Below are 23660 nucleotides of genomic sequence, written 5' to 3'. Positions count from 1 at the left end.
CTGAGAACCACTGTGCCGGAACACTGGCAAAACAGCCACGCCAGCCAAAAGAGTCGTGCTGGTGACACATGGGGCTCCTCCGCTGGGAATCTCCTGGTCTGTGGTCAACAAAAATTTGTCTCGAAGTCTGGCGTCCACTCACTCCCTGTGCCTTCACTGAGAGCTGCAATCCTGAGCTGCTGTTAATCGGCCATCTTGGGTCTCTCTCCCGATAATCTGCCTGTAACTTGCTTTTTAAACTCTAGCATGTAAGACTCATCACTTAGACAGAATATCATTCATAGATTTTTACTGTGATATAATATTCTATTGCATGAATATGCCAGGTTTTATGTCATTCCTTCTGTTGTTGGACATTAGCGTTTTTAATTTTTCTCTATCACTTGTAGTGTTAAAATGAATATTTTTCAGCGTTCTCCTTGTACACACATATAGATTTTCTAGGGCAGTGCTTTCCAGTAGAATGGCCTGTGACAGTGGAAATATCTGTATCTGCACTATTTAGCCACATGTAGCTACTGAAATGTAAGGAGCTAAATTTTTACAATTGTATTTAATTTTTATTTTTTGTACTTTAGGTTCTGGGGTACCTGTGCAGATCATGCAGGGTTGTTCCATAGGTACATACATGGCAAGGTGCTTTACTGCCTCCATCCCCCCGTCACCTATATCTGGCATTTCTCCCCATGTTATCCCTCCCCAACCTCCCCACCCACCACTGTCCTTCTCCTAGCCTCCCCAGCAGACCCTAGTGTGTGATGCTCCCTTCCCTGTGTCCATGTGGTCTTAATTTTAATTAATTTTAAAGAGACATATACAGCTAGTAGCTATGGGACAGCATAGCTCTGGAGTATGTATCTAGAAGTTTAATTGCTAGGTGGGTGATAGTTTACATAGCCTTAATGCTGATAGATTTCACCAAATTGATCTCTAAAGAGGTTCTGTCAGATTTATATTCTCAATTCCTGAGTATAAGAGTTTCATGGCTCTCTGGCAAACACTTAGTCTTAATACTGTTGCATTAGGCACTGTACACTTAGGATTGCCTTAATACTGGATATTTGTGTATGATGTTTAAGGAGAAATATTTTCTCTCTACAACTGGAGGTGATACTTTAATGAATGATACCCTAGTATAACTAGATATGCTTCTAATATATGGTACTAGAAGGGCATTGTGCTACTGTAGGGAAAATATATCAAAATTTCTGCTCAAATGTTAGACTAGATAACACTTGTTGCTGAATAGAAGATTCATGATTGATACTTCTCCTTAAAGAAACCATCTTTATTCAATTAATTTGCATATTAAGTTATTCATATTTAAACATCATACATTAAGAGGTTTTATGGACTGTTGGTATATTTTTAAAAGTTCATACCTTTCTTTACGAATAGAGAATTGCTTAATGATTATTGTAAGTTTGAGAATACTAACTTCTGGCCCTATTCTTTCTTGACCAATTTTGTAATATTTGTGGGTGGGAAGTAACTCCATAATTACAGATTATGTTAAATAATGTGACAACATTTATTTAAAAGGAGTTGATTTGTTCTATACCAAACCTAAAGGGTTGTTTTTGTTTTCTCCTCAAATTTTCTGTTTTAAATTAATTCTAATCTGTTGCCTTGGACTTAGTCTTTGTCATCTTTAACTTGAAGACACAGTTTTTCATCTGACTATATAACTCACAAATACCTTTAAATAAAGCATAATATTACATTTTATTTTATTTTGAAGGCCAGTTCTCACATTGTTAGGTACAGAAAGTAGGCAACAAGAGGGACTAAATTTGTAGTCAAAAGTGTGGTTTCCCATTTAGACTACGCTGTTTCTCATCCTCCTTACCTAAATCATCAGCATCTGTAAAATGGAGTTTACCTATAGCACCCTGTGAGTTAAGATTTACCTAGATAATATTGAAATCCCTTTGCAAACCATTAAACTGTAAGCAAATGTAAAGTCACATTATTAATGTTATTACTATCATTTATGTATTTCTGTATTTTGCATTACAGAGGTCTTTATAATTCAGTAGTCAAATTGGAATGATTGGGAATGAAAGAATGTAATTAAAGAGAAAAAAGTTTGAATTGGAATGATTGGGAATGAAAGAAGGTAATTAAAGGGAAAAAAGTTTAAATAATATAATTAGGTACATGGTAATACAAGTGAATTCGGTTAAGAGATAAAGGGAGATGTCTTTGTTAGAATTGTTATTAAAGATTTCCCAAGCAATTTGGAATTAGTACTTGTTTACATACAGTTTAACTAATTTAACTACAATTTGCTTTTCACAAATTTTTTTTAGGAATTTTTCTTATTACAGAAGTTATTTAGAAAATTAAGAATCTGACTTTAAAAAGTAATGTACTATGAACATTTCTCTATCATTAAATATTATTTTAAAACCTTATTTTTAATGACTCAGCAGTGTGTTTAAATACCACTATTGCTGACCATCTTTAGTTGAGATTATGAATAAAAGGGAGTCAATTCTGAATCCTAACTTATAACCTCTGTAAAGAAGTCTTCCATGTCGACATAATTTTATGAGTAGGAAATGATGGGAAATGATTGATTAGTAGATAAAGAGGGAATGTTACAAACACTGTGAGAATTTCACAGAAATTTTCAAATAGTATACTCAAATTTGATTTGGAAATGAATAGGAACACTGATCATGACCAAAACCAGAGATTTTAAGTAAATTAAATGAAAAAAATTGAATAGAGAGAAGACAATATCTGAGTGATAAAGGATGCACACACAGTTGGAATAAAGTCCAGGTATTTCATGGTTTGTAAAATAGAAATTGACTTGCAGCTCTGGTAGATTTTATAGGAGAACCCTTAAACAGGAGTGTTGCCAAAAATATATTGTAGAAACATTAGAGGCAAGTAGATAGAAGGTCTGACTACCTTTAATAAGGACACATGATAAATTTGATGTGCTTATTACCATCTTTAGAAACCTAAAAAATGTAGAATTTGGAGTTTTACTAAATTTACAGTTAGCCTTTCAAACTCACCAATTTGGGAATTGCAGTATATGTACTTCACTGCTAAGAAAGATCATTCTGGACTTCAATATATGTGAAGTTAACTTTTATGCCAAGTACTTGTACCATGAAGAAATCTATGAGGATTTTATGGAAACAAAACTGTAATATATTAATATTATTATAACATTCTCAAAAAATCTCTCTGATCTCAAGTGTAATAATGAATTGTTATATATGATTACTTGACTTAAGCAATCAATTGTACTTATCGTAAAATCTAATGTTTGAATATTAAAGAGTAATATTTAAGAATTGTACTATTTTATTAGTACACTATGGAAGAGATTGCTTAATCTTGTAATACTATATGTGTGTGGCATGTGTTGTGCTAGTTAAAAATCTAGAATCACATTTGACAATGTTTTTGATATATTTTTTTCCTCATAAGCCAGCCTGACCTTCCTAGGCATTCCTTTGTTGTTTTATTACTGTCCTTTTTTAAAAAAAAAAATTCAAATGTTTTCAAGTAAAGTCTTTCACATTCTGTACGTTGGTTATTTGAACCTATATATTGGAATTTTATATTTGTTGCTGTTAAATTCCATCTTATTAGTTTTGATTAGCTCTTTATTCCAATATTTTGAGATATTACAGAATCTGGATTTTTTTCATTTACCATATTAGCTATACTTCCTAACTTTGACATCGAAAATTTGATGATGAATTGATATGAATTCATGTAAATTAATGATTAAAAAAAATTTAGTTCTGCCAAATCCTCTGGCATGTTACTAGAGACCTGACTCCATATAAATACTGTTTGAATGTGGTATTAAATCAACACTGAATCCATTTTGCTGTTTTCCTCAAGTCCCTATTTCTCTATTAATGAAAGTATCTTCATTTAATCATTTACACATCTTTATAACACTGAATTTCATAAAATTGGTACTGTTTTCTCATTTGTTATCCTTATCCGGTAACCAAGAAAAGGAAATGGGTCTACTTTGATTTAATGTGTTCTTAGTTATCTCATAGAACTCCTGATATAGACCACTTTGTATTTTCAGTGCTTAAAACCTTCTAACAAGTAATCTATTTAGTTGAAGATCAACATAATTAAATTTTTAACAAAATTGAAATCGTATTGTTATTTTTCTCTATTCTAGCACCTTTGTAATATCTGAGAACACACATAGATTCTTCAATAAAATCAGATTTTTCAGTGCAATTAAGGTCAGTTAGTGTATTGCATTTGAACACATTTCTAATGAGATGAAAATCATTTAGTCCATTTTGATACCTTTCACATTGACTGAACATTGTATGCCGTATAGCTTCTTAAATCAGCATGCCAGTATAATCCTTTTATAACATAAGTGAGCAAATGGGGACTTATCAGCTCAAATTTATGACAGTTCACTAAATTTAAAAAAAAAAAAAAATATTCAAAGCTCATGTTTTCCAGAAGAGACACTGTGAAAATTTAGTTTATTTGCTTAACCGGTGAGAATATTTTGAGAATCTTCAAGTAGAAAGAGAGGAATATTTAAATTCTAAGGAAGTTGCCTATAATTTAGTTATCAGAAAGAGCTGATAAATATTGCTGACTGTCATGTCATTATTACTTTATTGTTTAATAATTGGAAAATGTGAGTTTTATTATTTCCCTGTCACAAAAACATTTGTTAATGTAAAATGGCTGCTTCATTAAAAAGTTTATACTAATTAAAAATTATTTTTCTAGAAGATATGCAATTGCTTTCTTAGAAAATAAGTTAATAGTTGGATATACTTGATTTTCACTCCTCTTGTAAGCAGGCCTCTTTCTTTTACAAATGTGAAATGGGTGATGAATGTTTTAGAATTAATTTAACACATGGACTAAACATATAGAGAAATGATTTTCTTACATAATGTTCTGTTTCAACTCAAGAAATTATTAAGGGACTCTTTTGTTTATTAAACTATCTCTGTGTCATCAGTGTTCTTTTGGATGTTATAGCACAGAGTAAGTGAAACCAGTTGCATGGATTCAGTCCCAAAGCAAGCCAGCCAGTCCCTCTCTTATCCACTGTAGTAATAACAATAAGTAGAAGTCATTTATTTGACACTAAGGATGTCAATTAAAGTTACCACATTTAACTCCAAAAGAAACCTAAGTAAACATTTACTCTGATATTCAATGAGGTTTAGTTGACTTTCTCAAGGATACAAAGCTTGTGAAGTAGTAGAACTTGATTTTGAATATAATTGTGACTTTAAGATTCATGCCCATAATACAATATTATATCGCACCATCATGGACCATGGAACCCTAGCAATAGCCAACCATCTTACAAATGTGTGCCATTCATCGTAGAATTGACTAGGCCAGAAATTATAAGTCAGTCTCCTTCAATTGACAAATAAATGTACTGGCATCTGTGGATCAGTTGTGCCACAAATGATTTCACATATAGCATAAAATAAAACTGAAGATGGAGCCCTGTAGAACACTAGTATTGGCAAACAAAAGAAAGAAGTCTAATAAAGGAGATTAAGGAGGAATAGTTTTTGTTTGTCAATACTGGTGTTCTCCAGGGTAATACATTCAACTCTGTATTCATTAAACTTTCATGTATTAAAAGCCCACCATGGGCAGGCACAGTGGCTCACACCTGTAATCCCAGCACTTTGTGAGGCTGAGTCTGGTGGATCACAAGATCGGAAGTTTAAGACCAGCCTGTCCAAGATGTTGAATCCCCATCTCTACTAAAAATACAAAAATTAGCCTGACACGGTGGCAGGTGCCTGTAATCCTAGCTACTTGGGAGGCTGAGGCAGGAGAATTGCTTGAACCCAGGTGGCAGAGGTTGCAGTGAGCTGAGATTGCGCCACTGCACTCTAGCCTGGGTGACAGAGCAAGACTCTATCTCAAAAAAAAAAAAAAAAGTCCACCATGTGCCAGGCCCTTCACTTGTTGCCTTGTACATGAAAGTGAGAAAAAAGAACATAACCCAGCCTTCAAGGGTGGAGTGAGTTAACAGAAACCTTAGCCTTAAAGAAGAAAAGAGATGCTACCTCTAAATAGTTCGTGAAGAAAGCAAATATTAATTCTTGTTTTATAAATGAGGCAGCCTTAGATTTTTGGGGACCTTTTCTCTGCTCACTTCAGTTCAGATAGTGGAAATATAATGTTCAAAGTTAGAAATATATGATGCACCAAGTATCAGAATGTGGTTTTGAGAATAGGGATGCTAATTTAGATAAAAGAGGGCACGTTCCTCAGCCTAGTCCAGCCCTTCTGAATCATAATCTCTAAAGATAGGAGCTTAACATTTTGAACAGACTCCCTGGGTGATTGTTCTACACTCTAAAGATTAACACCCCTACCCTAATCATTGGTGATGGAACTTAGCATTGGTTTCAGCCTGACAGGTAACTATTATACCCCCTGTCCTATTTACTCTCAAAATTGCTGTCACTTACGGAGACTTGATGATAAATATGTAGACATTTGATTTAATCGAGGCATAAAAGTTTCACTTCTTTTTCATTCCCATTTTCTGCCTATTTAACATTTCGTAGATCTCAATTGAGCTGTAAGTGAATGAATTTTACTTCTTTACATTGAATTCCCAAGATATGCCTATTCAGCAGTGACTAGTAAATGGTTCAACATGAGCTGTTCGTTATGTAAACATACAAAAGGCCTGACCCAGACTAAATCAATTTAAAAAGGAAAACATTAAAGCTATGTTTCCTGTTATATACTTAAAGTCTTCTTTGGTTCCTTATGATTACATTATTGACCAACTATTGCAGACTTGACTTTATCCTCCTACACCACCTGCTGAATGGTTCAAATGGTATGGGATAAGAGTTTCGGAAGGGCAAAGCAATTATAATTATAACTCCTACATTTTAGCCAATAAAGCAGCTTTTTGTGCTAAGGGTAAGGAAGTCATGAGCATCTTGACTCACCCCGTTTCCTGATTTGAATTGCTAAAAGGTTTTAAAGGCTGCAATAAGGAGAGAGAGCAAAGTTCATAGAACTTTTAGAAGTATGTGAAGTTGAGACCAGAAAATTTAAGTCCTGTTTATGATAGTAACATTTCTAGGAAACATTTAATTAGTAAATGAAACAATAAGATAAGGCTTTTTTTATTATAGGATATTTACATTGTATTTTTTAAGGGAGATATTGTTGACAGTAGGCATTCTAGTCCTCATGTAGGACCAGCTATAGTTCTTTACCTGTGCTAGCAGCCTAGTAACTTATCATTCTATGAGAATTATTTGCTCTAATTATTCTGCAAGTGTTATTTTTGCTACGAAAACTTGGTATACTAAATAAAAGTTCTTTTGCATAAAATATACTTTCATTTTTGGCATTGCAATTAGAATGTGTTTCACTCCTACCAGTCAATTTTTAAGTTATTAAGTTCTTTGCTTAGGGAAAATAACATTTTAAAAGTTGTAAAATTGTAAAATGATTTTCAATCTTTGAAAAAATTAAAAATAAATTATTTTAAATCTTGTGTCTGTAACCATTTACCAAAAACCATTGTATTTATACCTTTAAAAAAAGTCTATTGTGCCATGAGATGTGAAATATCTTTCAGAAGACATCTTGCTCTAATAGTGCTTAATGAAAGTTAATGTACCCCATAAATGTATACAATTATGATTTACCACTAAAAGTAAAAATTTTAAAAAAGTTAACATATGGTATCTGAAAACCTTTTTAGTATGTTTTCTTATGTCATATTGAAAAACAAAGCAAAATGCTTTTAATATTTCATAATAACTGAAATCAGTTTAAGTATAGGATAAAATAGGAGTACATCTTACACTTTAAAAAATAAAGATTAGTCACTATTTCAAGTTGAGAGAAAAAAATCCAAGTATTTTTTGGAAAGTGAAGTAAATCAGTGCATTACTACTGTATTTTCTTTTAACTACAGAGAAAAATAAATCTTGGCGATTATATGATAAGAAATATTAAATTTTTATCTGCCTGAAAAAAACTATCCTGTATTTGTTTTTATCAAAGAAAAATTAAACCAAACTCGTAAATTATATACATATTAGCTAAGTCTTCAAAATCTAATAATTTATTAACTAAAACTAATAAACTAAATGGCCTGCCTTTATAATTTGTAATATAGATTTTAATTTGTACTTGGGAAACTATCTACAGAGGAAATACATTGATGTTTCCTGGTTTTGATAGTTCAGGAGACTAAGATTGTTGAAAAAACTGTTTTAAAGATGGAAGTATATTTTTAATTGACCTAAATTTTCCACAATAATATTTTTCTTGGCTTAGAAAGTAAGAGGTTTATTGCATACTAGCCAGCATAGTGTCAAAACATTGTTAAGTTGATGAAACAGATCAAATTAGAAAATGTGAGTAAATTCATCAAGTTTGATTTATTAAATTGAGTATCAGTTGTCTTCTCTATTCAGCTTTTGTTTCTTTTTAGAATCCTAGTATGTGCTTAATCTAGCCAAGTCTGTCTTACTCTCACTTTCTAGTCATTTTGCTCTAGTCATTTTTTTTTTTTTTTTTTTTTTTTTTTTGAGACAGAGTCTGGCTGGGTTGCCTAGGCTGGAGTGCAGTGGCACCATCTTAGCTCACTGCAACCTCCACCTCCCAGGTTTAAGCAATTCTCCTACCTTAGCCTCCTGAGTAGCTGGGATTATAGGTGCGCACCACCACACCCGGCTAATTTTTTTCATTTTTAGTAGAGACTGGGTTTTACCATGTTTACTTCTATTTGACATTTTATACAGAGGCCGAGGAAAGATTTCAAAGTGGGTTGTTTTTTTTTCTCTGAGGCTTTTTGAAGTTTTTATGATATGATAACTTCTGTTCCAGGCTCTTTCTATATTAACTCTCTTAATTTTCATAATTCAGAATGAAACCCAGGTTTTCTCTCCTCTTGGCTATTGTGCTATTACAGAATTTATGTAACCTATTTGGCAGGGGAGAAAATGCCAGTTTGCAAGACAAGCCCATCTTGTGGGTGTCACCTCTTCTTCAAACACTGTGCCTCATAAAAGCCTCTGACACTTGGTACAGAAAGGCCCGTCTTTGGCTAGAAGCCTCCATGCCTTATGGCATTGCTTTCTCCCCTGCCTCTCTCCAGTCTTGCTGTTCAGAGCCTTTTCAGGGTTTCTAGATGTGCTACTGCCTCATAACTTTCAGCCTTTGAACCTGGTATTTCCTCTGCTAGAGATTCTTGTATGAAATGAGATAACTGGACTTTTTTGAACTTGTTTCCACATTGCCTTCTTCTTTCCTGGGCCTCCCAAGTCTGGGTCAGATGTCCCTTCTATGTGCTTCCCATTTTATTCTATACATAACCTTTTAGAGTATTACGTGTTGTATAATAGCCTCTAAATCCCCCATAAGACTGTAAGTGGTATGAGGGCAGGGATCATCCAGGGACCTATTATTCTTAGGGCCTATCACAATACCTACCATACGGTGCCTGGTAAATATCTGTTGAACAAATAATGCAAGTCAGATCACTGGAGGAAGGGCTGTTTTGGTAGGGGAATAGAGTTTTGACAGTCCTAACTAAGGCTGTGAATAGCGAAGAACTTGATTGCTTTCCACTGCTTTTCCACCACATTGCTAGCAATTTTATACTGTCACAGTATGGTTTTAAAATGAAGTCATTTTCATGTAGAAAAAGAACTATAGAAGGAGAAGTAATGTTATATTTGGTAGAAGAAATTAGAGGACACTGTATTAATAGAAATATCTTCTAGGAAGAGTGATGACTAGGAGAGAAGTTTTTTTTCACAGTAAGCCATAAAATCTTTGTCTCTAATCTTCCTCTTGATTTAACTGTCTATTTAATCTTCACAACATCCTGGTTATATTTCCTTTTTTCTTGCAAATACAGTTGATTTTGCCTTCTAGCTTTATCTTTTTCCTTTTTGAATGCTAGAAATTTGTCTATTTTTGGCTTTGTTGATCCTCTTTTTCATTAATCTGTGTTCTATATCCTTCCCTCTTTCTTTAGTTTATTCTACCTTTTTATGTTTAGCTTATTGAGCCTTTTTTATTTGCTAAAACTGATATTTTAGATAATAAATTTTCCTCTAAGTGCCACTTGAACTGCATCCTATGATGTTTAATGCATAACATTTGCTTTTAAATATTAACTTTAATTATGATTTTTTGACCAGTGGATGATATTTAGAACTGTGTTTTAAAATTTCTAGACATAAGCAGTTTTGTGAATTCTCTTTTTTAATAACATATCCAACTGAATTGTATTGTGCTCAGAGGATTCAGTTTATATAATACTAATTCACTGAAATGTTCTGAGGCTAGCTTTATGGCCTAGCATGTGATCAGATTTTGTAAATATTTCTATGTGCTTGAGAAAAATATCTATTGTCCAGTTGTCAGCTACTGTGTTCTGTAAATGTTCATCTCATCACACATATTACGTTTTTCAATTTTTCTTTTTTTTTTTTTCCTATCTGCTTAAAGGGTTAAAGTTTTCCACCATGGGTGATAGATTTGTCAATTTCTCCTTGTACAGCTATCAATTTTTCTTTTATATGTTTTGAGGCTATTTTTACAAATAAATTTAGAATTGTCTTAACTTCCAGATGTACTGAATCTTTTGTCTTCAGACAGTAACTCTTTTTAAATAGAGTTAAAGTCTATGTTGTATAATATAAATATAATTACTTACATTTTTTGCTCAAATATTTGCCTAGTATATATTTTTCCATTTGGTGACTCTTCCTGTGCCCCAAAGTTTTAGGTGTGTCTTATAAAAAACAGAATATTAACTGTGATTTATTAGATGCAATATGACAGTTATTATCTTTTAATGGGAGAATTTAAATTATTTATGTTCATGCTGATTATTATGTTTGGATTTTTAATTGTATCTTATGTACTTTCTACTTGCCCAACTTTGGTTTTTCTTTTCTGACATTCTAATTTTTATTTATTTGGAAATTATGTGTTCTATATCTGTAATTTTAGTGCCTATTATCGCTATGTTAACATGTGTATTTAACAAGAGTCTGAAGTTAATATATTTTTCTTCCTCCTAAATAATATAAGAAACCAGAACATTTTATCTTAGATTACCTGGTCCCCTTATTTATATACTATTATTTTCCAGTGTCTTATTTTTGGCCTGTTTTTTCATCACAGTTTAGACATCATCATTATTATTAATTTAAACTAATATTAGTTTAGACTTACTCATATATTTACCAATGTCTTCCTTAATATTTAGGTCTTGGGATACTTTGGGCTGCCTGGATTTAGGGCTTGGTATTTTTCAATAATTGTTGAATAATTTTCAGATGTTATCTCTTCAAATAATGCCTCCTTCCTGTTCTGTGTATTACCTCCCTCAATATTTAATTAAGCATTTTTTGGACTTTCTCTATTCTCCCTGAATCTTAACCTTCTTTCATTTATAGTATTTCTTTGCCTCTTTGGATTGATTACATTCTAGATTTTATTGGATCTTTCTTTTAATTCACTATCACTTTAGGTGGGCTTAATCTGCTTGAGTTTTATTATTTTTTTCTTATTTGTAGTTGTACATGGTTCTTATTAAAATCTTGTTCCCTGCTCGTATTTTGAAGATGTTTTTTACTTTTTAAATAATTATTTTATATTTTATGTCTGCTAGTCTGTCCATTGCTCCTGCTCTTGTGTGCATTGTGAATTTTGTCTGTGAGTGTCTCATTTCACTTGGAACCTGATCTGTGGAAGTGCTTTGAGTTAAAATTGATTTCATCCCAAGAGAATGTGCTTTTCTTTTGCCTTCGCCTGTCATCTGGCAGCAGCTATCAACCTGAAGCAAGATTCTCCATATTTGAGACTCAAACTTCCAAATGCAGGCTCATGATTGCAAAATCTTGGAGCATTGTTTTTTGGTTTGGGTTTTGTTGGTTTTTTTGTTTGTTTGTTTTGTTTTTTCGCCTCTTCACCCATTAGTAAGGTAAAAACAGGTAAGTTGATAAATCATCTTGTCCCTTTCTACCTGAGCGTGAGGAAGACTGTTTCTTAAAAAAAAAAAAAAAAAAAAAAAAAAAAAATTGAAATATAGAATCATAAAGAATTACAAAAAAATAGAGACGTCCTGTGTGCACTTCACCAAGTTTCCCTCAGTGGAAAATTCTTGTATAACTATAGTATAATATCAAGGAAGTTGACATCAGTACAATCAATACACAGTTGTATTCAGATTCTGCCAGCTTTACATGCACTTATTTGTGTGAATATGTATAGTGCTCTATGTAATTTTGTCACATGCAGATCATGTAACCACCATCACAAAAATCAAGATACAGAACTGTCCTATCACCGCAGAGCTCCCCAGAAGGACTGTTTCTAATTCTCCCTTTCACTGCTGATGACCCTTGGTGATCTCAGCTTTATGTGAATTGTCTTCTATTAAATAGATTCATCATTTGCGTGAGCCCTGAGCTTCGTCGCCTCCTGTGCAGTTAACAGAATAGAAAATCAGTGTCTGCAGGATTTACCAGAAAACCTTAGAGTAAAAGTCAGCTTTGGAGGTGTTTATTTATCATAGTTCCTGGTTTCACATTATTTTGAAGCTTCTGTTATTGGTGTTGGCTCTGGGATATGCCTGAAAAAAAACTTTAAATTCTTTTAAAGCAATTTAGTTATTAGAGCCAAGAGGTTCATTCAAAGTTTCTGATATGCCATATTCAGAAACAGGTGGTACTGGAAATGTTAAGGAACATTTATCTTTATCGTTTTCATTGTAGCTCATTCATAGAAAAGTGGATTTGGTTTTGATACTTGTGCATCTGTGGTTAGTTGGTGGTTTAAATATGCTGTTCATTCAGAATCATATAATATACTTCTCTAATGCTAATAAGATTTATAAGGTACTTTATGAATAATTTTTCAATTACGTATTTATTTTATTTATCTTTATAATAGTCCTTACATCAAAATAAAGCACAGAGAAGTTAAATAATTTCTCCATGCTCATACTCATCGGAAAGTCTTGGTCATGTGAGTTTTTAAACTCACATAAATAACATAAATCAAGTGTTCACATAAATCAGGTGTTTATCCTACTTTCCACAGCTCTGGAAAGTTTTGCAATTAACTTTGGAAGGTTTTGGAAGATTCGAAAGGTTTTGCAATTAACTTTTACATTGGATTTATATGCTCAAATGTTATAAATTACTCTGAATTTTTTCAAATCAAGTATGTCACCTACATGTCAATATATCAAACATATAATTTACTTTTAAAAGCAAGCAATAAGAAAAAAAAAATAGAAATACTAATCCTGAGCCCTAAAAATTTGAAATTTGAAAATTACCATCTTTGAAAGTATCTGGCTATCACTCAAAATGCAAAGTATTTTTGCATAGAGAAGAAGAACCTGTGGGAAATCATGCTTTTGACAAATAATGAGCGGAGGAACATAGCTTAATTTAAGCCCAAAACAAAACAAAACCAAAAAAACCTTGGGAAATAAGCCTAAATGCATTCGAAAACTCTGATAAAACTCAGTGTTTTTGTGATTGTAATCTTGGGATTATACAGTTTTTCCGTGTGTCAAGGGAAATAGGAAAATGGTTGTTTATGTTGGGATTAGGTTGGTTTGTCTTTTAATATAGCACTAATTTTGGTTTCTTTTTTTTTTTCCTTCAAAGGTATTCTTAAAGTATTTTAGTCCACCTTAAAAATATATTTAGGGAGTTTACTTAAAATGTAGAGAGCATTGACTGTTTTAAAATAAGTGAAAGTAATGTTTATTTGGGGAATAATAATCTAGGGAAATAGGTTAGGCAATCAGCTATCTCAGATATTTGCTGGCTCTCAGAATTTATGTGGCCCTGATTCAAAAGCTTAGTGTTTTAAAGACTGTTTGCTCTTATTGCTGTGTACAGATAGGTTCTCCACCTGAGATTTTTGTAAAGATTTATGTCAGTTCAAATCAGTGAATTGAAACAGCATTTACCTATTGCTAGATAGTATAGATAGTTCCTGACCTCAAGAAATGTATGCTATATTTGGGAAGACTGATAAGTCATTGTGATATTATTGTATTTACAAGTATAGAGAGACCCTAAGAACACAGATTTCTGAAGGAGGAAGTTTGGAGGAAGGGCAATCAGGAAAGGCTTCATAAAAAAAGTGATAGCTGAACTGGGCCTTTTAAGAATTAACAGAATTACACCAATATTTAAATAAAACTAGAACACTCTACTACAGCGAGACTATCTCAAAAATGCCTCTCCTTCCTACTCCCACTCTCATTCATTTCTTTTGTCTTTACCTTCATTAAGGCAGATTGAAAGGATTGAAGGCCCATTTATGAGCCCTGTTTCTAATACAGTTCTTAAATTTGTATAAAATTTTAGGTTACCTTTCCTGTAATTTTTCTAAGTTAAAAAGGAGAAAAATCAGGTCCAAAGGAATCATGAGAATTATCTTCAGTTGCTCTGGCTTCTACTATGGCTCATTGACCAGTGGCTGTTTGTTCCCCTTTCCCCTTGTCTGTAACTCCCTCTGACATCTCACTACCTGAGCTGCCTGCTTATTCCACTCAGGTCTGCTCCCTGCTTCTCTCTTCACTTGAGTTAATGTCAGCCCTCACTTTGCCTGGCCCAGTCCTGAGCAGCTGGCCCAGACACCTGCTGTTTTGAATCTGAGCCGTCATTCACTGTCTACTCTCATTTAAGTAGCTTCTGGGAGTGCTTGGTCTGACGTCCACATCTTAGTCAAGCAAGGCATAAACTGAATCAGATTTTTGCCTTTTTCTGTACTTTTCACACTAGAACACAACACTCCCCCCTTAACCTCCCAATAATAAGTTTCATTAGTGTTCAGTTGATGTGATTAACTTAATTGTATTTTTTAAACGTTTGTGATTGAAGCTTTTAAAAAATATTTCTACTATAGTAAGACTTTTTATTCTCTTTGTTATTTCAGCTTTTCTGCTGAAAAAACTTTTTTATGGAGGCCAAATACTATTTTTCTTTCGATCATCTACTTTTTAAAACTTTTCTTAACCAACAAAACATAATAAAAAAGGCCCCAAATTCAGGCAGACTTAAGTTTTATCTGGCTCTCAAACTTTGTTTCCCACCCTACCTTACTGCCTTACTATTTTACTCTAAAACCTTCATGAACATTTTTGTCTATTTGCTTCCTTTAATTTAGCTTTAAGCTACAGATTATTTTATTCATTTGCTTAGCAATGGACCCAATAAGATCATCATTGTATGTTCCAAGTCTGTATGGGGCTGTAAACCTCACTGTTACTCTACGTCAGAAACGTTGTCATTTCTCAACTACTACACTTGGGTTATATGAAGAATGAAGAGCAAGGGTTGAGGGGGTGAAATAGATTAAGAAGATTCAATCACCTTTTCTAACAAGAAATCAAAGCTCAGAGGAAGGTAGATGATTAGCAAGGGATAGGGCTATAAGTAAAAAACAAACAAACACAAAAAAAACCTGAATTTGTGTTGTAGTTTTGTCACATAAGGTTTGGTAACTTTAGCTGTCTTTCAACCTCTGAATTATTTTCTCATTGGTAAAAATTGACATAAAAATAGAACCTCAGAGCATCTCACGGATTGAAATCATGTATGTGAAAGTACTTAGAAAAAGAGTATGGTGCCAGGAATAACATAAGAAATCATTATAGTGTAGATTAAGTGATAAATTTTGGATATGTTTTCAAGTCATAATGTGTACTAACTTTCTGAAACCTTTTTCATAGATGTGCCCGGTTTATTCATCAGAAATCCAAAGGAAAAAAAATGGTGTTGACATTATGTTAGTGAACAAAATAAACGTAGTATGTTTATCTGTTTTTGTTTTTGTTTTTGTTTTTTTTACTGCCTTTACAGGAGAGCCTTGAACTTGGGAATTCTTCGAGATCCTGGATCAGAAATTGAAGATAGACAATACCAAATAGACCTGCAGTCCATCAATATTGGTACTGCACAGTGGGATCAATTAAAACCAGAAAAGGAAAATAGCACAGGAGGGGTGCTAACAGAGAGTGAAAGGAATTCTCAAAATCCAGCCCTTGAGTGGAATATGGCCAGCAGGTAGGAAATGACTGAGAAACTTTCTGGCTCTAGGATTTTTTTCCATCCATTTTAAAAGCAACTGTGTTCATAGAAACATTTTTTAATTTATTTTTTATTTCAATTGTTTTGGGGGTACAGGTAGGTTTTTGTTACATGAGTAAGTTATTTAGGGGTGATTTCTGAGATTTTGGTGTACCTGTCACCTGAGCAGTATACACTGAGCCCAATATATAGTCTTTTTTCCCTCACTCCCCTTCTTCACCACCCTCACTCCTGAGTCCATTATATCATTCTTATGACTTTGCAGTCTCATAGCTTATAAGTGAGAGCATATGATATTTGGTTTTCCTTTCCTGGGTTACTTCACTTAGAATAATGGCCACCAGTTCCATCCAATTGCTGCAAAAGGCATTATTTCATTTCTTTTTATGGCTGAGTAGTAGACTATGGTATATATATATATATATACCAAATTTTCTTTATTCACTCATTAGTTTATGGGCACTTAGATTGTTTCCATTATCTTTGCAATTGAGGATTGTGCTGCTATAAACATGTGTGTGCATGTGTCTTTTTTCATATAATGACTTGTTTTCCTTTGGAAAGATACCCAGTGGTGAGACTGCTGGATTGTATGTTAATTCTACTTTTAGTTCTTTAAGGAATCTCATAGAGAACATTTTTAAAGGGAGTAGTCCTGAATATATTCTCTTATGATTTACAGAAAGTCACTGTCATCTTTCCCAGGCTATTTGTGGTTCTCATCAGAGAGATAGGTAGAATTGTTTCCTGGAAAGAAGGTATTAGGCATTAAAGCTACCTACCTTTATATCGTAAAACTGGAGGTCTTTATGATTTTAAGAAAGTATTCTTTTTCTTCTGCTTTTCTCTTTATAAGATAGTATCAATAATACCTGTTGCTTATAACATACCATGGTAGTTTATTGACTGAATTTCTTTAAAACATCTTCGGAAGACTTTATTGTATGCCTTTTCCAATGCTGACTGCTTTGGTTCTGCACTTATTGCCATAACTATTTTTGTCCATGTCTTGGCAATAATAATTGCCTTAATAATGGATTATACAATACTTATCACTTTACCCAACTTATTTCACTTAATTTTCACAATAATGCTATCAGATAGGAACTGTTATTTTCCCTAATTATACATGAAGAAACTGAGGCCTACACAAGATAATGTATCAAAACTGAACAGTAAAATATAGTCTGTACTCCTTAGGCCTTTTTATGTGATGTTCTCTATACCTCTAACTGTCTTAACCCACCCTCTTCATTTGCCTAACTCCTATCATTTAACAAGTCTTAGAGTAGACATCATGTTTTCTAGGAAGCCTTCCCTGAGCCTGTCACATGATCAAGTCAAATCGTATTTGTGTGTTCTCCTATCACATCACTTAGCGTATTTAATTCTAATTACTTATATAACTACCTCTGAGTCCTAAGGACATATCATTGCCATCCTGTTCATTGATTTGTCCCTAGAACATAGCACTGCCATGTATAAAATGTATTATTGTAGTCCCATACTGACAAGTGATCGAATATGCCCTTGAGAAGGGGTGTAAATTTGGGTGAAGAAGCACACACAGCCACCCAAGGTAAATTTCAAGAGAGGGATGCCATTATGGAGTCATCAGCAAGTAACTTGCATGGCAGCTGGGAAGTGAGTATTTTCATCCTAAAGGGAAGATCTTGGTGGCACACCACAGCATCAGCTACACTAATTGTAATCTCTAAATGTCACATGATAGCAGCTAGCTTCAAGTCTTTTTATTCCTTATCTTTACACAGTTTTCAGATTTAGGAGTACCAGCTTATAAAAGTCACAGGTTATTGTGTCTTAAAAAATCACAGATTGTCATGACAAAGAACGTGAGCCTTATTTTCCTAGCAGATTTTATGGCCACCTAGCCTTAGTTTTATATCTTCTATTTGTTATTTAATTCATTTAACTTATAGTTAGTGTATGTGTGTCTGTGTTTTAATAATTTGTGGAGGTAAATTCACATAACATAAAATTAACCATTTAAGGTGAACATTTAGTGGCATTTAGTACATTTACATTATTGAGCAACTACCACCTCTGTCTAGTTCTAAAACATTTTTTTCACCCCAAAGTAAAACCCCTTGCCTGGTAGACAGTTTATCTCTATCCTTCTCCCTCCTTACAGCCCCTAGCAACCACCAGTCTGCCTCCAAATTCACAAATCTGGATTTATCCTGTCTATATGAATTTATGTATTCTGAATATCTTATATAAATAGAATCATATGATAATGTGACCTTTTATATCTGGCCTCTTTCATTTAGCACACTGTTTTGTATATTCATCCAAATTGCCAAACTGTAGCATGTATCAGTACTTCATTCTTTTTATGGCTGAATAATATTCTACTATGTGTATACGAGTGATCCCTGACTTATAATGGATCACTTTAGGTTTTTCAACTTTATGATGATGGAAAAATTATAATATATTCAGTAGAAACTGTACTTTGCATACCTGTACAGCCATTCTGGTTTTCACTTTGAATATAATATTCAATGATTACATGAGATACTCAATGTTTAGTATAAGCTAGGCTTTGTATTAGATGATTTTGCCCAACTTAGGCCACTGTTTAAGTGTGCTGAGCACATTTAAGATAGGCTAGGCTAAGCTATGACGTTTGTTTGGTTAAGTGTATTAAATGCATTCTTGACTTTTGATAAATTAAACTTACAATGAGTTTCTCAGGATATAACTCCATTATGAGTTGAGGATCATCTGTATACTACAATTTGTCTATCCATTTATCATTGATAGACATTTGAGCTGTTTCTGCTTTTTGGATACTATGAATAATGTTGCTCTGGATATTGCTGTTTAAGTACCTGTTTGAGTACCTGTTTTCACATATTTGGGTATACACCTAGGAGTAGAATTACAGAGTCATATAGCAATTTTATGTTTAACTTTTGAGAAACTGCCAAACTCTTTTCAACCATGAAATCACTGAACCATTTTCTATTCCCACAAGCAATGTTTGAGGGTTCCAGTTTCTCCAGATTCTTACCAATACTTACTTTTTCTTTTTCTTTCTTTCTTTCATTTCCTTTCTTTCCTTCTTTCTTTCCTTCTTTCTTTCTTTCTTTCTAATACATCATCTTACTTGGTATGATGTGGTACATCCTTGTGTGTTTTTCGCTTACATCTCTATAATGATTAATGATCTTGAGGAGCTTTTTGTGACCTTGATTTCCTTCCTCTTACAAGTCAACTACTTTTCTCCTCAAAGCTCAGACCTCATAGGCTTGTGCTGAAGTCCATTGTTAGCTAATCACCTTCTTTTTTCTTTTTTCTCTTAGCAACTATTTTTGCTACATCTGGGTTTATTTTATAATCTGAGGAAATTAAGTTCTGAGAACTTAAGTAACCTGTACTGATGTCTGCCATGTGCAGGTTGCACATTCAAGTCACTTGGCTGCTTTATATGGCTACTAGTGCTTTAGGGGGAGGTGGAAAGTTTATCTTATGATTACCTGAAAGTACCACTAAGTCTGAGTTCTCCAAGTTAATATAATTTTCTCATGTATAATCTTTAAAGATATACTTTTAATACACTTTGCAAAAGTACATTTAAAAGTAAATAATGTTATTTTCATTATAATACTTTTATTTGTTCCTATCTCTGACTTGATTTTATTAGGTAATTTATCTTTTAAACTTCATTGTCCGAGAAATAGTTATAGCAAATTTGTTTGTTAAAGTATTTTTATATACACATAACAAATCACATGTAATACTCTGTGGGGGTTTTTTTCTACACATAGAATTTTAAAAATTATTGTTACTGTGTTTGCGTAGCAAGCTAAATTTGAATCTGACATGACATATTCCTATCAGTCTTATACTTTCCAGGATTGGTAACATTGAATATGGGGAACTATGTCTGTGTGTAGACATTAAAATCCCTAAACCATATATTTCTAGCTTTATTTCTGAGGGATTACAGCTATTCTCTGTGTCCTTAGATCTCTTTTATTTTTATTTTTCAGACTATTTCCCAAATGTTCACACTGCACAATTTTCAACGTGAAAGCCATCACTTTTATCTTATTAATTTGTGAGGACGTCAAGCTAAGACCTAAGCAAAATTACAGAAGTTTGTCTGATTCTCATACTTAGTAGGTTAATGCCTAGATTGACCTAAACCTACTTGAATGATATGATTTCATGATAATTTCCTTAAACCTTATCGTGCCTTAATATGAAAAAATGCGATTTTTCTTCCTGCTTAAAAAGTTTCTGGAAATGGGGGGTGAAGGCAAAAGGATTCATAATACAACAGGAAGAAGCAGTTGGTTTTTCATTCTTAGCAGCTAGTAGACATCTTTCTCCTTACCTGCTGGGTAAGAGTGTCCTGTGGCAATATAAAAAGATGGTTTAGCTATTGGACAGAGATCCTGTCTTGCCTGGTCTTACTCTTCATTATAGTTAGTATAGTTACTGACAGATAGTAGGCACTAAAAAATAAGAAAAGGTTTAAATTGTGTATAATCATCATGGTAGTATACAATAAAATTTTAAAACTTTCTATATTTCAGTTACTTTGCATTCATTTTGTAGCTAGGTAAGGTAGATGCATAGATAACACCTTGATTCATTGAAACCCAACTGACCAAAGCCCTAAATAGCCAGTTTCCCTCCAGTGGTGTTTTCTTTTCTTTTTCTTTTTATTATAATAATAATTATTTTTTGAGGTGGAGTCTCACTCTGTCACCAGGCTAGAGTGCAGTGGTGCAATCTCAGTTCACTGCAGCCTCTGCCTCCTGGCTTCAAGCAATTCTCTTGCCTCAGCCTCCTGAGTAGCTGGAATTATAGGCATATGCCACTGCACCCAGCTGATTTTTGTATTTTTAGTAGAGATGGGGTTTCACCATGTTAGCCAGCCTGGTCTTGAACTCCTGACCTCAGGTGAGCCACCATGCCTGGGCATGATGTTTTCTTCTAAAGAAGGGGACAAACAGAATGTATTTTAAAAGCATATGTCCAACATACAACTTTTATACATTATTCTGTATAATTCTGTGAGAACTTTAACTGGTACGTCAATACATACTATTAAAGTTTACTTGTTTAATTATGAATGATAAAGTCTCACTGTGTCACTTACAGTTCAGTATGTCATAATCGTAGTTCACTGCAATGTCTAACCCCCGGGCCCTAACAATCCTCCTGCCTTGGCCTCCCAATCGCTGAATTATAGGCATGAGCCACTGTGCCCAGCTGTATTTTTGAAGCTTTAAAAATGAAATTTAAAAAAATCTCCTGACTTTCTCATCCTTGGTGGATTTCTATCTAAATCCTCAACACACAGTTTCTAATGTTCTCTTCTCTGAGAAGTGTTCAGTAATACCTCTTGTCTTTCCCTCTTCAATGAAGTTTTTTTTTTTTAAGTTTTTTCTTTGAAAAGGTCTAACAAGTAAAATTAGGTGAGCAGGAGTTCCAGGTTATAGATAAAACAACTGGAAATTACAGTCAGAGCTGTTATCCATTGGACATCTCAGTAAAATTGAATTAAGTTAATATTTTAATTTAGTATGCTCATAAAACTGTCTTCTAGATATTGTGATAAATAGATATATCACTTGTGATCTGTCACAAATATATTAACCTTTGTTTTGTTCATTTTCATGGGAAAGCTTTTTTTGTTTTCAAGAATGAGAATATTTTAACAGTAGAATTTAATTTTGCCAAATTAAATTTGTACTGGCATTTTTTTTAAATGTACCTTAAAAACCAAACACCGCATGTTCTCACTCATAACTGAATGTTAAACAATGAGAACACATGGACACAAGGATAGGAACATCACACACCAGGGCCTATTGGGGGGTGGAGGGGTTAGGGGAGGGTTAGCAGAGGGTAGTGGAATTGGGGAGGGATAACATTAAGAGAAATACCTAATGTAGATGACAGGGGGATGGATGCAGCAAACCACCATGGCATATGTATACGTATGTATCAATCCTGCACAATCTGCACATGTACTCCAGAACTTAAAAGTATAATTTTAAAAAATCATCCTAATGTCAAGCTGTAGTTGTTATAGCATTGTGCACGAGTTGGTTTATATGTCTTTATAGATTAATTCTTTGTATATGTTCAGCTCCTTGAGATAAAAGATTAGGTCCCCTATTGAGTATTTCCACACCTCTCTGTACTTTCCTTAAGATTATACTTATCCTACCAATGATTACTTTCTTTAGTTATCTTTTCTGCTAAACTGAATTCTGTGAGAATCAGCATTATGTATCTGTTTTTCCGTTGTTGTCTCAGCACCTAGCAAAGGACCTACACCATAGGGAGCCCCCGATACATGTTTCTCAATTTCAGAGTGATAAATGCTATGAAAATAATATAACTGGGTAATATGATAAGAGTAACTGGGAAATTACCTTAGATTGGAGCTCAGGGAAGGCCCTTTCTAATACTTGAATGACAAAAAGCTATCCATTCAGATACCCCTGGAGTGTTTCTGCCAAGAGTGTTTTAGAAAGAGCAAAGACACTCAAGTAGTTGAGCACATTTAAGGGATCATGCCTGGTGGGGAGGAGAGAAGTAATAATGGTAGATGAGTTTTAGGGAGAGAAGGGCTAAATAATGAATGGCTTTTTAAGTCAGAAGGAGTTTGAATTTTATTTTAATTATATTTGAAAGTCATTGGATAGTGCTCCCGTTGAAAAAAGCATCTAAGTGGATTTATACCTATAACTATTTCTTTTTTTTTTTTTTTTTTTTTTTTTTTTTTTGAGATGGAGTCTTGCTCTGTTACCCAGGCTGGAGTGCAGTGGCGCGACCTCCGCTCACTGCAGCCTCTGCCTCCATGATTCAAGAGATTCTTTTGCCTCAGCCTCCAAAGTAGCTGAGACTACAGGCCTGCGCCACCACACCAAGCTAATTTTTGTAGTTTTGTAGAGTCAGGGTTTCACCATGTTGGCCAGACTGATTTCTAACTCCAGATCCAGGTGATCCACCCACCTCAGCCTATAGTATTAATGAGCTACCATGCCAGGCCAACTATTTCATTTTTTAAGTTCCTATAGGACTCAAATTATTTATCTCTATGACTCCCATTAATATAAAAATAAGAATATCTAGGAATAGGTTTATGTAACACATAGTTTTCCAGGTAGCAGATAAATAAATTTTTGTGAACATTACTGTTTTCATTTTAGGAATAACTACTCTAAGAGATGGTCTCAGGTGATTTCAACAAGTTTTAAGTATCTTCTGTTCTATTATCTTTCATCCAAAGTTCAGCCATAATGTCATACTAAGAAAATCTTTATGTTGCATAAGAATTGCTCTGTGCACCAACCTGGGCAACATGGCTAAACCCTGTCTCTACAAAAAATACAAAAATTAGCTGGATGTGAATTCACACACCTATAGCCCCAACTACTTAGGAGGCTGAGGTAGGGGGATGACTTGATCCCAGGAGGCAGAGGTTGCAATGAGCCAAGATCATGCCACTGCACTCTAGCCTGGTCAACAAAGGGGGAGACCCTTTCT

General features: G+C 33.7%; 1 protein-coding gene across 9 annotated transcripts in view; it reads left to right on the top strand.

The window, feature by feature from the left end:
• VPS13B (vacuolar protein sorting 13 homolog B) overlaps nucleotides 1-23660 on the top strand; it is an 805060-nt gene that overhangs the window by 498245 nt on the left and 283155 nt on the right. For all 9 annotated transcript variants that reach the window (XM_074386816.1, XM_074386811.1, XM_074386814.1 and 6 more), the window contains one exon: nucleotides 15894-16097. In XM_074386816.1, coding sequence (XP_074242917.1) covers nucleotides 15894-16097 — 204 coding nt within the window. The remainder of the gene's footprint in view (nucleotides 1-15893; nucleotides 16098-23660) is intronic.

The sequence above is a fragment of the Saimiri boliviensis genome, chromosome 15 (assembly GCF_048565385.1).
Source record: "Saimiri boliviensis isolate mSaiBol1 chromosome 15, mSaiBol1.pri, whole genome shotgun sequence".
NCBI classification, from domain to species: domain Eukaryota; kingdom Metazoa; phylum Chordata; class Mammalia; order Primates; family Cebidae; genus Saimiri; species Saimiri boliviensis.
Note: the sequence above shows the minus strand (reverse complement) of the source record. Positions and strands in the feature narration are given on the sequence as shown.